Consider the following 15101-nt stretch of genomic DNA (forward strand, 5'->3'; position numbering starts at 1 on the left):
CGTTTTGGAATACCGGGGTATTTCAAAATTTGGCGTTGTGTAGACAGCGCCAAATTACAAAATAAGCTGTTTTGAAATAAGATCGAAAAAAGTTATGTGATTTGCAACACCTATGGTGCTGTGTAGACGTACCATCAGGTGATAGGCAGCCGGTCCGTGATGGGACCCCTTGGGTATCAGCTCCTACCTGGCACTCTGCACTGCTGCCTCTGTATCAGAGGCAGAAACACAGAGTGGCAGGGGTCTCCTCCAGAGTGGGGCCAGAGCGCACTAGCTGCCACCCCCACTCACAGGGACTATAGAATAGTCAGGTAACCAATAAAAATTCATGAGGTTAATCGACTATTCAATATTTAACCTCCCTAGTTTCTTTTGGTACTCCTCAATAGGATCAGAGGGCGATGGCCTGTAGAATACAGTGTTGGAAAGTTGTCCAGCAGCCTCCCGTTGATAGTCCGACCTGTTCATGATGACTGTGGCACTTCCTCTGTCACACTCTTTGATTCTGAAGTCAGAGTTGTTTCTGAGGCTGTGGACAGCGTTGTGTTCTGCGGTTCTGAGGCAAGCAATGCTGTATGTCCACAGTTTTCAACCTGTGCACGTCAGTGGACACACTCTTTGTGGAAGGCCACATCCGTCCTTACTGAATTGACCTCCTTAGCATTGGTCTTCCACATAGCAATGTAACTCGCCCATCTTTGCATGTGTCTAGATACCTGCCAAACTGAAGTTTCCATGTTACGCATCTGATGAAGTGGGTTCCAACCCACGAAAGCTTATGCCCAAATAAAGGTGTTAGTCTTTTGCCATAGGACTCCTCATTGTTTTTACAGTTTGCTGTCTTTTTCACAATGTATCCAAACAGCCCATTCGTTTTCTAACTGCTTCTGTACTCGAGAGAAATATGTTCACGGAACTATGTCAGAACAGTCCGGAGCTACTATGCCACAGCGATAGCCACCATCTTTGCTAAAACACCAGGGCTCGAACCATGGTCCCTTAAAGCTAAAAGCACAAGCTGCTACAGCCAAAGCTTTAGAGCAACGGGCTGTAACAACTCATATCCTCTGCAGCTTGGAACAGAGCAGGACCTGTAACACACATACCCCAGTGGGTTACCCACTACCACTGCAAATCCATATCCTAGTAACAACGCAAGGTTTATCATCCTCTTGTGAACCAGAATATATTGGTTCGGAACTGGAGGAAGGATGCTGTGAACTGCTATAGATTCTGGTAAACCCTTTGTTTCCAAGATCATTGAACACAGATGTGGGAAGTGAGAAAACTCTAGGTAAGGATTGACCCAAGCCAGGGTCCAAGTTTCACTGATTGAGCATTTGAAAAATAGAAAAAGTCATTAAAAAAGTTGAGAGTTCTGCAGCCCCGTATCACTTCTGACAAGCAATGTCTCTCCTAGCTGCCAAATCCTTCTTCCTTCCTTCCTCCATGTATTTCTTTTCTTAAAATTAGATTGCAAAGCTGTCTGGGGGAGGAACTGTGTCTTGAGATGTATTTTTGTTAATATGCAAAGGGGAAGTGCATATTGGATGTTGTGAAGACCAGGACTTGAACAGGGTTAAAAAAGAAGTAGGTAAATTAATGAAAGTTAGGTCCATCAATACTTATTAGCAGGGCTTGACAAGCGGCGGCGAGCCCTGCTCGCCAGCTGCGCGGTTTGGCACGCTGTGCATGCACAGACCGCGCTGCGCATGCACAGATCGCGCTGCGGCGCCATGCTGGGCTAAAATCTACTCGCCACAGGCGAGTAGATTGCCCTAATTGTTGAGCCCTGCTTATTAGCCAGAATGGGTAGGAATGGTATCTCTGTTTATCAGGAGCTGGAAATGGATGACAGGAGAGAGATCACTTGATGATTACCTGTTTCTGTTCATTCCTCTAAGACACCTGGCATTGGCCACTGTTGGAAGACAGGATACTGGTCTAGATGGACCTTTGGTCTGACCTAGCATGGCCGTTCTTATGTTTCAGAGGGGTAGCTATGTTAGTTCGTAACTGGAAAAACTTAAAAAACAACAAATAGTCTTGCAGCACCTTAGAGACTAACAAAAATGTAGATGGCATCATGAGCTTTATGTATCACGAGTATTATATTATTTTGTGATGGGTGTGCATACATTGCATGAAGGCAGCAAAGGAGTGCACCGATAGGTTTGTGTTTTGGGGACGATGTCTGGGGGTGTGCACATGCTATAGGATGCCAGTGTGAGGCTGAAAAATGCGGGGAAGCTGCATGATAGTCATGTGGGCAAGTGTTGTGTGGAGGTCTGGGTTCTGCAGGGATTGGGTACATGTGGGTGGAGAGCATCACTTAGACATTTAGGAACCACAGGGTGGCAGCATGGGGGCTGTGGGTGGACATCATAGAGAAGTAATGGAGGGGACACAGGCTTGTTGTGTGGGAAGGTACGGACACCACAAAGGGCATTATGGAAAAGACAGCATGAGAGATACAGGTCAGCATTAAGGGGGTATGGGGGAATGTTGCTAAGAGATTTGGGTGCCGTTGTGTAGGCAGGTTGTGCGCTATTTTTCATCAATGAGCAGAGCCGGCTCTAGGTTTTTTGCCGCCCCAAGCAAAAATTTTTTTGGCCGCCCCCCCTTTTTCTGTTCAGGGAGGGACTTGGGGACACAGGCACTGTGAGCACCAGAGTTCCCCTTCCTTAGACAAAGGGAGAGGGAGAATCACCTGGGTCCCAGCCAGGGGTGAGGTTGTCAGGACACAGCACAAGGGGGCTGGGTTCCTGGGCAGGTGTGTGGGGGAGGGGAGGGAGGGGCGGAATGTTTAGAGAGCCAGACAGGGGATGGGGATCCAGGCGGGGGGAGGGGGGAGAAGAGACGGGATCCCAGCAGGATTGCAGGGGGCTAGGAGGAGAAGAGAGGGGGGAGGAAGTGGGAGGGAGGGGGGGTCACAGGATAGTGGGCAGGGGGACAGCCAGTCAAGGGGGGTTCACAGGCAGGAGAGCTGTGGGGGAGAGAACACAGGCCGGAGGGGTGGGAGAGGGGGAGTGGTGGGAAGGGTGCACGGGAGCGGGGATTGCCGGCCGGGGGCGGGTGTGCACTCACGAAGGCAAAGAAGAGGCCCTCAGGCCCAGCCTCATCAGCCGCAGCCCCCTCTCAGGAAGTACCCAGGGCTGCCCACGCAAAGCTCCCAGAGCTCCGGGGCCAGGTGCAGCCTCCGAGCAGCCAGACACAAGGCTCCCTGCTTGGGAGTTGGGGCCCCGCCGCGGCTGAGCTCCAGTGCCCGCCGAGCCCCTGAACTCTGGTCCAGTGAGTTGGCTGCCGGGAGCAGCCACCATGGCCGTGGCCTGCCCCGCCAGGCTTAGCGTCACCAGCTGCGGCTGCCCTGTGCTGGGGCTAGGTGCTCCGTCCTCCCAGCACCCCACCCTCCCAGAGCTCTGGGGCCAGGTGCAGGCTCCGAGCAGCAGAGTGCAGGGTTCCCAGCTCAGGGCGGCCTCCGCAGGGCTCCCTGCTGCCCTGCTCCTCCTGCCAGCCAGAATGCCACCTCTGTCAATGTGCCACCCCAAACACCTGCTTGGTTTGCTGGTGCCTGGAGCCAGCCCTGTCAATGAGATCAGGGGCGGGTGACGAAGGGACGCCGCCTGGGTGCAAGAAATTTGGATCTATTGCAGCCATGGGCAACCTAGGCTAGTGAGTGGGCTGTATTAGTGGTCCTCCATAATCTCAGTGGTCTGGAAGATTGTCAAAACAACGAGAAGTCCTGTGGCACCTTATAGACTAACAGATTTATTGGAGCATAAGCTTTAGTGGGCAAAGACCCTCTTTATCAGATGCAAGATTGTGGTAACCAAGACGGTCTCCTTGGTCAGGGTGGCTTTGCTAACTTCTGAGGGGTATGCTGATTGAACAATAGCAGTGCTTGGATTGGATGCAGAGGGGGCGCACGGCTCTCACAGTCTGTGTTGTGTGCAATCAGCACGCACCTCCCTCCATGTGCCCTTGCTCTATGTGCGTGTGTCACTTAAGTGATAATGGTAGGAAAGAAAACTATGTGGAAGGAAACCAGCAGACTCTGGCAATCATGGGCAATGGTAAACAAAATGACTCCCGGGTCGCACGCAGAGCCCTGATGGGCCGCAGGTTGCCCACCATGGATCTGCAAGGAAGCAGCAAGTGAAGGGTATGGACAGATAGGGCAACGAGAAGGCAGCGTGGGGAGTGTTGCAGACTGTTGCACTAGTATTATTGGGGAGCAGCATGGTGCAGAGGCCAAGGCAACAAAAGTCCAGCTTGGTACTCTCTGTAAATGCTGGTGGGTGATGCACCCTGTCAGCCCGGTGCTATGATCCCTGGGAGGGGGTGCACTGCTGTGAGGCACAATGGCAGGGCAGGCAGGAGTGCTCTGCACTGGCGGAACAGTGGGGTGGGTGCTGCCCCGTTGCACTGGTGCTGCAGAAGGGGGGCACAGAGCATGGGGCCAGGTGGGCAGGGCAGGGAGTAGCATGGGAGTGGTGTGGCTGCTTGGTGGAGGCTGTTGCCCTAGTGGGATGGGGTTAGGGACAGCAGAGGTGCCCCTCCGAGGTGGCTCCAAAGGGGTAATTGAGCAGGAGCCAGAGGGGCGGGATTACTGTGCACGCTCATTTACATAGGTTTGCATCCTCTCCTCCCCCAGCCAGGAGCTCCAGGGCAGCTCGGCGCTTTCCGGCAGGGCTCGCCTCTTTCCGGGACGGGGCGTGCCCCCCTGCGCGGTGACGCAGCACGCCGGCCCCGCCCCCGCCCCGCCCCCATGGTCCCTGGAAAAGAGAAGAGAAAAAAAAACTTTTTTTTTTAATTGAGGAATCAACAGCCGCCATCTTGTCGCGGAGCCGGAGCGCGGCGCGGGCGGGAGCGGGGCCGGGCCGGGCCGGGCCAGGGCAGCGGGGCCGCCCGCCGGGGCACGGGCAGCCGCACGGAGCGCCGCGGAGGGCCAGACGGGCTCGGCCAGCGGGGCAGCGCCGGCCGGGAGGGGGCGAGCCGGGCGCCGCCGCCGGGACCGGGCGCAGTGGCCGCCGCGCTCGCTGCGCCGCGCTCATTGTTGTCCCCGCCGGCGGCGGCGGCTGCGGGCGGGCGGGGGTCGCGGGCCCGGGCGCGGGGCCCGGCGCGGGGCCGGGGCGAGCCCCCCGCTCGGCGGGGAGGGCGGGGACGGGGCGCGGAGGAGCGGGGTGGGGGGGCGCTATGCTCCCTGAGTGCCTGACTGACTGAGCCGCCATCCGGGCACCTCCTCGCGCGGCGGGGAGGGCGGGGGAGCGGCCGGGAGGAGCGAGCCAGGCGGGGGGGCGCTGGGCTCTCTCCCCACCCCGCCCCGAGCCCTCCTCCCTGCGGCCTGCTGCGGCGGCGGCCCGGCCCGGGCATGGGGCAGCGGGGGCCGCCGCCGGCCGAGCACTGAGCGGCGCTGTTCCCCCGGGCGCGCGGCGCGGAGTCTGCTGGCGGCTGCCCGCGGCCGGGCGCGCAGGACCGGGCGGCCCCGGGGCTGGCACCGCCGAGCCGGCTACCATGGCGGAGAACTTACTGGACGGGCCGCCCAACCCCAAGCGAGCCAAGCTCAACTCGCCGGGCTTCTCCGCCAGCGACAGCACAGGTGAGGGCACCGCGCGGGCAGCGCCGCTTCCCCGGGGGCAGCCCCTGCCAGGGGAGCCACCCGGCCGGGGCCACTCGCACTTCGCCGGGACCCCGCCCCCGCCAGCTGACCAGAGTGCAGCAGCCTGCAGCTGACTCCCCAGCCTGCCAGCTGCGCTCCGTGGCTCGGACCCGGCGTGTAACTTCAGCCCTCCACCTTAGAGCTCCACCGGGGAAGGCTCTAGGGCGTAGCACGACCTGGCGAAAGCGAGGGGCTCACCTGGCGCTGGCTTGTGCTTTAGAAATAAGTGTAAATGAAAGAGAGAGCTTCAGCATTGGTACATTTCTCTCGGAGTGGGGCAGCCTCTTCAAAGGCGTTTTGGTTTCCCAGGTGCGTGTAGACAGATTCCTTCGTGCGTAGCCTATGCGTGTGTAACTTTGACAAGACCGCAGAGTTACCTAGTGCGCTGGAATAGCTCCTTGTCTGTTCATAAATGTGTGAATGAGCAGTGTGAAGTGCTTTCGAGAAGTAGGCATTTTTCCATTACAGTAACTGCTTTCAAAAGTTTTGGCGTTGGGCAAGAGAGGCTTTTTGGGGGGGGGGGGAGAGGATTTTATAGACTTAAGGAAGGAAATTTGACAAATATTCTTCTAGGCAGTGTACACTTTTCTTTTGTGCACGTTTGTGTGTGCGATCGCTTTCACCTTCGCTTTCATCATTGTCATTCATAACCCTGGTCGTAACCCAAAAACTAGGTTTAACAAATGGTAGATTGTCTGCTCTGAGTAATTTTCCTAAATATGTACGTGCCTTGTTACACATTTCAGTTTTCTTGTATACATGAAAACATCCCCACTAGTCTCGTAATGTTTACATATAATAAACTTGACAGCAGTGTGTCTTATAGCCATCTTTCACATAATAGGTGGGGAAGAGATGAGCATTGGGGGGGGGGGATGATTGTACAGAAATTGCCAAAAGACCTGTCAGGTGTAGTACTCAGCCATTTTAACTCTTTTTGGAACTGACTGGAGTTGAGAGTGAATGGCAGTAGACACAATGCTGTGAAATGCCCTGTTAATCAAAATAACTGTTTGTAATCTTTCAAATAGTCACTTTAGGTTGCTACAGTAGTAGGTAAAAGATTTGAAACTGACTTTTGAAGGTGTTATTTTTGGAAGTTTTAATTTGAGAGAAACTCAGTTTTGCAAACTTATGCATTTTGGGTAGTCTCAAGGAACTCAACAAAATCTGTAGGATATATACAGTTAAGCCTGTGCAAAAGTATTTGTGAGGCTAGGGCCTCAGTCAATGAAAAATGACACTGTCAGAGTAAGTACTGTATCTGACATATAGAAGGCAATACAAATTGTTAGGGTTCCAAAGTAGAGTATTAGTCAAAATGCTGAACCTAAAATGGGATCTTGTCTCTTCTTGATTAATAACAAAGTTGTGTGTCAACCATAAATGTTGCCTTTGACCAGTTTCTCAGATTGATAGATGTGAGCCACGTGCAACAGCAGGCTGCATATTGTACTGTTGAATGATGATTAAGGTTTCAGTCATGCAAATGCTTACACACATGCTTAATTTTACTATTGTGAGTAGTCTCAGTGGAGGATTGGACTATATATTTAATGAAAACACTAAGTTTTCCCTTGTTTCCCTTTCACATGCTGTTTTTTGTAGTAGTGAGTAGGTTTACTCAATCCGTTTTCTTGATAAATATTACTTCTTAGCTTGAATCATTCCAGTAAAAACATTTTTTGTTGAGATAAGATGTAGAATGTTCTTTCAAATTATTCGAGAGTGATGTAAGAATTATTTGAGGCAAATCTTCATTTGTGTATTGGAGTAATGTTTGCATGATTGAAGTTAAGTCTTGTGAACTTTTTTATGAATGTGATAGTTCTGTAAATTTTGAAATTATACATTGAGTTAGCATTTTAATAATAATACAAAATCAAAATATATTGATAAAAGTAAAGCCTTGTGTATATCATAAATCAGTATTAGCTAGATGACTAAAGTGATTATGTTCTTACACCAGCAACACAGTATGCTAATCAAAGCTAGTTACTACCAATACTAATTGTCAGGTTTCATCCCTATAACTAAGCTAATGAGTAAAATATCCATGGGAAAGGGTTTTCATTTATCTGCCTAACCAGTAGGATCCGTGTGTGTGTGTGTGTTTTATCAAATCCTCCGAGTTTCTTGTTGCATAATTTTAAACATTTGATTCTTGTTTAATTTCATAACACCTGAGTTGCAAAGTAACTCTGTTATTGCAGTGTTAATTTTAAGATTTGAGTTCATAGTCATTTAATATGTTGTCAGTATTCACATTTTGATCCAGTAAATTATCTAGATTTTTAAATTAATCGCTCTGGAGCCAATGCATGCTGTGTGGGTGCTGATAATATATCAGTTAGTAGCGTTTTATATAAAGGTGTAGCAAAATGAGCATTCCTTAAGGTGCCTAAAGGAGCCAATATATTGTGGCTGCTGTGATAGTTATACTACTGTATGCTATGCTGCAAACAAGGGAATTCATGCGTATTTATTAAATGTCTTGAAAACTTTTGGTATTGTAGAAATTATTTTTAAAAACTAACAATCATAGTCTTATTCAAACGGTTTTATTTTATAATCTTTACATTTGTAAATGTTTATAAATGTGATTTAGGGAAGTTAGGATGATCCTCAGATCAAGCAAGTTAATATGCTGTAGTTTCAGCATTACATTGCTTAGCGTTGTTTTACAATTTCAGATTATGTATTGGTTGATTAGTTATCCTGTCTGTTCCTTAAACACCCATACAAGTATTTGTGACAATGAAATAGTGACTGTCCTATATATGTTTTAAACATAAGTATTTCAGAAAATATTGAATTATTTAAAATAGGAAAAAAATCCCCTTCTTATGAATTACACTTAAATGTATATAGATTATTTTCTACTTATTATTTTTAACTACTAAAACACTTTTAAGAATAAAGCTGTACTTGCATACCCATTTTACTTTAACCTTTTTTCTTTCCCTTATCTAAGAAATAAGAATGCGTTTCAGATATAATTTTTCAGTTTAAAACCAGATAGAGGCTTAAAAACTGGATTTTTATTTGATATCTCTAAAATAGTATCTTCTATTTAAATTAACACAGACTGAGAAAGTAAATATTCATGTACCTAACTGTGAAATGCATATGACTTGGTGAAGTGGTTTAAACCCATCTCCTTTTGTGTACCATGTGAACATTTGTGCATATAGACTTCCAAAACATTGTTAGGCATAGTTAATAAAATTTGCCCACTTTATTGCCTATATAATCAAGGTTGCATATAGAAAAGTCATTTGTGCAGTATAAGACTTTTACTTGGATTTACATTCATAGACAAGCCTTATAGTGATTGGCAAATTTGAATTCTGCTGAGAGAAACTTATAAAAAGTGCTTGTAGGAAAAAAGGTACAGATGAAGAATAAATGCTTTATATTGTGTTTTTAAATTATTCTGTGAAATTTTAAATTTATTTGCAGCACATGACAAAAGTTTTTGGAATAATGGAATGCAAAGGCACTTGGAACACAAAATGTGGTTACAATCAGACAGATACAGCTCAATCTCTTGCAGGTATATTGGTTCTTTAGACTGGCCAGGTGTTTGCCTCCCCTGCTCCCTGCAACTATATAATCATGAAAGGAGACATGGTTAAGTGGGTTGATCTGAGTTTTATGACTTTATCATCTCAAAAAATGTCTTCCCCCATGGACCAAAAAGCACAGTGCCTTAAGACATAATTCAAACCAAGATCTTAGTAAGATTAAAAAATGTATTATGAGTTTGGATGAAAACACAGTTAGCATAAAAACATATAAATGAAGCAAAAACACATACTTTTTTTTCTTATATCCCAATGGATTAGCAGCATGATGCTCAGAAGAGAAATTCCCCTTGGCATCTTGTTCCCAAATTATCCATTATGGGGGTTTCTTGCATTGTCCGATAAAGCATATGCTGATAGCCTGTGTTGGAGGTAGTAGATTACTGATTCTGTTCTTGAATGGAAATTCATATGGGAGTTATTTTGTTGCTTTGCAATATTAATTGGTTGGTTTGGAATTCATTTTGGGATTATATTTTGAATTATAATTGTACATGTGCCCAGAATTTGTATTAATGGATGCATTTTTATGATTTTATAAATATCAGGATAAATGCTACCTTGTGCTGTGAACAGAGACATTACCCATGTGTAATCCTCTGCTGAGCATAAGTATCTATGAGGTGTGCATGAACAGAGCCCTGTGGAGATACAAAATTTTATATCCGCATCTGTGCCCACACAAATGGGCTGCAGATGTCCACATCTCTGGATACAAAGCAGATATCTTTGCGGATTTGCGAAGTTCTAGATACAAATTTGTATTCGCATCTAGCTGCAGAAATGAGCCACGTATGCATAAAACCGCGATTATATAGCAGGTATCTTCCCATTTTCAGGGCTCTATATATAAAGGTGCTGCCGCACCTTTGAGGCTTCCCGATATTTGTTTGGGTAATAGTTGAAGTCTTCTTTGTAGGGGTGATTCAGATTCTATTCCTTCTTTAGTTTCCTGGCATGGTCGTAACCCTGTGGCCGTAGCATCATACTTTGACTTCAGATCAAGAATAAGTGGTCAGAAGAGCTGAACTGTTAAATAATGGTCTTGTTTACGTGCAAATATCTCTAAAAATAAAATGTGAAGAAAGACCCATACAAAAATGTTGCTACATGAACAGAGATTTGTTTTTATGAAAACATCAGTCAGTAGAAGAAATTCAGGTTATGGCCATGTATAGTGAAATAACTGGAATAGTTTAGAAATCTGTCATAATCTTTACTTTATTTACGCTTTCCTGGCTCTTATTATGCTTTAAATGCAGAGCTGCAACGGGAGTAGGTCCCGATCCTGCTGCAAGCCTGGGCTGGGCTGGGCTGGGCTGCCTGCCCGCCCGTCTCCTAATACACTTCAAATGCAAAGCTGCAGCAAGGATAGGTCCCTGGGACTGAGCTGGGCTATTGGTCAGTCTGCTAAAAAAGTTACTGGCGGGGGGGATGGGGAGGGGAAATGTAGTCTGTAACATTAATTGACAGGGCTTGACAAACTATGTAATCTACTTGCCCATGACGAGCAGATTACAACCCGGAAAAGCTGGTTTTGGGCGATCTGCACATGCGCAGAACGATCTGTGCATGCGCAGATCGCTGGACAGTGCGGCTGGCGAGCAGGGCTCGCCGTGGCTCGGTGAGTTGAGTTAATTGATAAGCTTTTGCTTATTCGTTAATCGACTACACTATTACATCCCTAATGAGAACGCCGAGTAAGTCTATAAGTTTTGTCAGAGACATTGTAGACCTCTTACCTCTTCCCCTCTGATCACACAGATAGATGTAATTTACTTCCCATGTGTTGTTAAAAGCATGTTTGGGGCAGCAGTCTTCTCTTTCACAATGAAAAGAAAGTTGGAGCATCCTAGATTAGGATGTCTTTTTCTGCTGTACATAAGCAGGCATCTTATCATAGTGATAAATTGGTGTGTGTTCACTTTCTCTTTCTGTAGTTTCTGCTTTTGTGTACTCTTACAGGGATAAAGCCGTAAATTAAGACACAACTTGGATTTTGTAAAAATTGAATTTGTGGTTGCTACAAAACAAATTCAATCTTTTTTTTCCTCCCCTAAATGTTAGTGATGCAGTTCAAAGATGTATAGAATCTTTCTATGGTAATACAGGATGAGCCAATAAGGGCTGACCATATGGCCAGCCACAGGTTGTTGAAGTCAGTGGGAATTGAGACTACTTGAGTTCTTGCAGGATAAGAACCATAGGGCTCTACATAGGGATGGCTGTCATTGTTATGGTGTTGGTATACTAAAGTGTGTAAATCACTGTTTCCAAGCCTACTATGGGCCTGTAATCTGTTCCTTATGTCTGTTTGGTGTATACTTCAGTGCTGTGCACTTTTGCACATGCTCTCAAAGCTAAATTGCCAAGCAAAGAAAAAAGTGCCCTTCAGGGATCTAGAATTGAAAATAATACAACATTTGAGGGCACATTTATGCAGCAGAAAGGAGCAGTAAAGAATACAAGTTTTGTTTCACTGTTAATTTTTACAATGTGTCATAGTTTTTTTTATTTACAATGTTACTTAAAATTATCCTTTGTAGTGTAGGTTAAGGTAATAATGATTAAATTACATATAAATATATGTGCTGTATACTTACATTAAGACACTTTGTAGGAGAAACTTTCAGAATATATAAAATAGAAATGAGGGGATAGTTATATTAAATAGATGTATTCTTTTTAGCTGAAGGAGTGTAACCCCCCCACTTTTCCTTAAACTTAAGTGCTTTAGGAGCTTTTGTGATTCAAAAGGAGAGATGAGCAGATAGACGTTTCACCCCATTAATACTGCCAGTTGCTGAACAAACAATTTGAAGCTAATTTAAAAACAAACTATTGTTCTGCACGTTTCACATTTGACAGAAAAGTTATACTTAGGCAGCACTACTGTTAAATATTTGCCTGACAAGAGAATTTCCTCCCCTTGAGTATCTTCTTGTTCTTAACAGATGAGTTGTCTCCTTTACTGCACAGCATGAAGGGTTACAAAGCTGTCTATCAAGACTAACGTGCCTCACCTGTTGACTTTCTGTCCCATACTGTTTGTGCATTTCATGCTCCTTTCAGTAAAATCCAACTTTTAATTATAAGCATGCTTTTCTCAGAATTCCACCTTTTTAGAACAGAGTCAACTTAAATTATATGTGGGGAAAATGTTTTACCTGCTCTTAGAAGCCAGGTTGAAAAAAATCATTCACTGTGTCACTTGTGGTGAGAGAGAAGGTTTCATAGGTGAGTGCCAAATTTTAATATTTAATTAAAAAATGCTGAGCTTTCTAGTCTTTACGGTTATAAAGATAGTCTACCAAACCAAACTTATTGTAGCTAATATAGTATGTCTTCCCAGTGAGTGGATGGATAGCTTCAGTGTCAGATGGATAGCTGCTGTTCAGAGATTTGCATACTACAGCAAATACAAAATCTGACACATGCTTTGGCTCTAGCAATTCAGAATCCAGTGGGCAGCTTGATGTGACAAAAATCTCATCAGTTTTGCTGCTGCTTCTGAAATATGAGCAGTAGCAGAGGGAGGATCTGGAACTACTCACTGGAGCAGAGGGGCTGAAGGGTATGAATAGTGAAGACAACCATGTAGGAGCAGCCAAAGAAAAGAAGGGATGAAGCTGTGGAGAATGCACATCACTCAGCAGCAGGTGGCCCTTTGGTGTGGTGTCAGAGGGAATCAGAGTATGTGTGCTGCCTTTATCTTTCAGCTATCAAATAAAATTTTTGTAGAGAATCCGATTTGATTTGATTAGCTTGATTACTTGTTACTCCAAAGATAGTCCATGATAAGCACCTTGATAGGAATCCTACTGCTATCTTTTTTCCAGCAGCTTGAGATAGTGGAAAGTTGGGGGCGAGGTGAGGGGGGTGTCTCACCTGGGTGATCTCCCCTCCCCACACTCCACCCACCCCATTTTCATTTTTACTTCTGGCTATTAACTGTGAGTGAGTTAAGCAGATTCTTGGAGGAGAGAGAAGTTAGAAAAATATGGTAGACAGTGTGAGATACAAGTGAGAAGGAAAAGAGCCAATCAATCGAAGACCATTCAGGAAGAATCATCACAGAGGAGTGATGCCAAAAGGGAAACCAGTAATAGACACACAGAGTTATAATTAAAAATTAAATAGAAAGTTCACTGCCTTGTTAGATTTTAAACATCAGCTGTATTGTTTGGGATGTGGCTTCTGAAGTTAATGGAGTGAAAGATTTTTTTTTAACCCTGACTGGTAATCTTAAACTTCAGGCTAGAAGGTATACGGTAAATTTTTGAAACTGCTTGTAACTGAAAGAAAGATAAAAGGAAAAAGCATTTTTATGTAAATCTGTTGTTTTACTTTGTATAGTCCGGAGTCAGTTGGTTTTCCTTTGTTTGGATTTTGTGCACAGTAGCCAAAGACAGGGCAAAAAATAGGAAAACATTGGCCCTGAAATGACTTTTAACTCTCATTTTGAGATTGACTACATTTTCAGTTGGCAGTGTCCTTTTTGTCTCTGACCATTTACACCACATATACCCACTTGTACCCAAAGCTGTGAGTGTACTTTCTCTTGTCTGGGAAACACTGGTTGCTAGAAGAACAAATGGCGGAATAAAAGAAGACCATTCCTGCCCAAAGTTCAGAGTCACTCTCTCTATTATATTGAGGGAGGCAAACTGTTTAGTGCTCATGGTTTCATGCTGTTTTGTGGCCCTCTTCTCATTGGGCTTCCTAATAACTTTGATCCTCTAAAGATGGGCCTATTTATAGTGTATCAGTTTTATTTCTCTAAGAACATAAGAGCGGCCATACAGGATCTGACCAAAGGTCCATCTAGCCTGGTATCCTGTCTGCCAAGAGTGGCCGATGCCAGATGCCCCAGAGGGAGGGAACGCAGCAGGTAATCCGCACATGATCCCTCTCTTGTCACCCAGTTCCAGACAAACAGAGGCTAAGGACACCATTCCTACCCATCCTGGCTAAGGTAACCATAGAAGTGGGCTTTGGTAATTGATGCACTTTTTCAGGAATGGGCAAACCAGATTGTCTTTCCACTTATTCCTCAATTTGAGAGAGGTGTTCAGGTGCAAAGGAGTCTTGCTAATTATCCAGTAATCTTTTTGGCTTATGCTGATTTTGGCTTATTAAAGTCCATTTTCAAGATATTTGGGCTTTTGGATATAGTCATTTTCACCTGTGGTGGGTTTCCTTAGAAAAACAAAAAATAAAAAACCCAAACCCCCACCAACCAGGTGTACCCCAACAGTTGGAAAGGATTATATTCTGGTGTATAAAATTCAGGTGCTTTTCAGGAAAAAATCAAATCAGTAGTTTTTTAATTTGTTCATTTTCTGTGAACGTCTATTGCATGCATTCATTTAAATGGTGTGGGTGTGAGAGTGAGAGAGTTATACAATTTGCTACTGTGCTTTCCTATTTCCTGGACCCATCTATTAATCCCCAGAGGGGGAAACTCAAACAAGTGTCTTTCAAGTCCATCTCCCAGTCTCTTGAGTGGCACCTGCTGGTCTTGGCTTTTTTGCCAGATGTCAGAAGATACAAAAATGCTTTGATTTGTCGTGTAACTTATTGCTCCATCTCACACAAACAGTAACTATATTGCTTGACAACACAACAATTTATAGTGAGGACAACACCAAAATTCTAATTTGTTTATGAACGAAATTTTAATTGTTCTAAAAACTAAATGATGAGGCTCTAACTGTGCTTATGCCTGTTAAGAAACAATAAGATAGTTTTATTAAACTGTCTAGGAGCCTAGAGCAGATGAGAATGGGACAGACTGGAGGAAGAAGCATGGTTAGTGGCACTTCAAACTTGGCTTCATTCAGGAGGAATGTTTT

General features: G+C 45.3%; 1 protein-coding gene across 6 annotated transcripts in view; it reads left to right on the top strand.

The window, feature by feature from the left end:
• The window catches only part of CREBBP (CREB binding lysine acetyltransferase), a 179225-nt gene that overhangs the window by 36549 nt on the left and 127575 nt on the right, over positions 1 to 15101 (top strand). For 3 of the 6 annotated variants that reach the window (XM_089782213.1, XM_089782214.1, XM_089782215.1), the window contains exon 1: positions 4803 to 5599. The exons of 2 other annotated variants lie outside the window; for them this stretch is intronic. In XM_089782213.1, the coding sequence (XP_089638339.1) occupies positions 5515 to 5599 (85 nt within the window). In that variant the 5' untranslated portion in view covers positions 4803 to 5514. Of the gene's footprint in view, positions 1 to 4802; positions 5600 to 15101 lie in introns of those variants that run through there. One more of the 6 variants, XM_006130608.4, reaches the window with a different exon arrangement.

The sequence above is a fragment of the Pelodiscus sinensis genome, chromosome 15, assembly GCF_052426305.1.
Source record: "Pelodiscus sinensis isolate ZL-2025 chromosome 15, ASM5242630v1, whole genome shotgun sequence".
Lineage (NCBI taxonomy): Eukaryota > Metazoa > Chordata > Testudines > Trionychidae > Pelodiscus > Pelodiscus sinensis.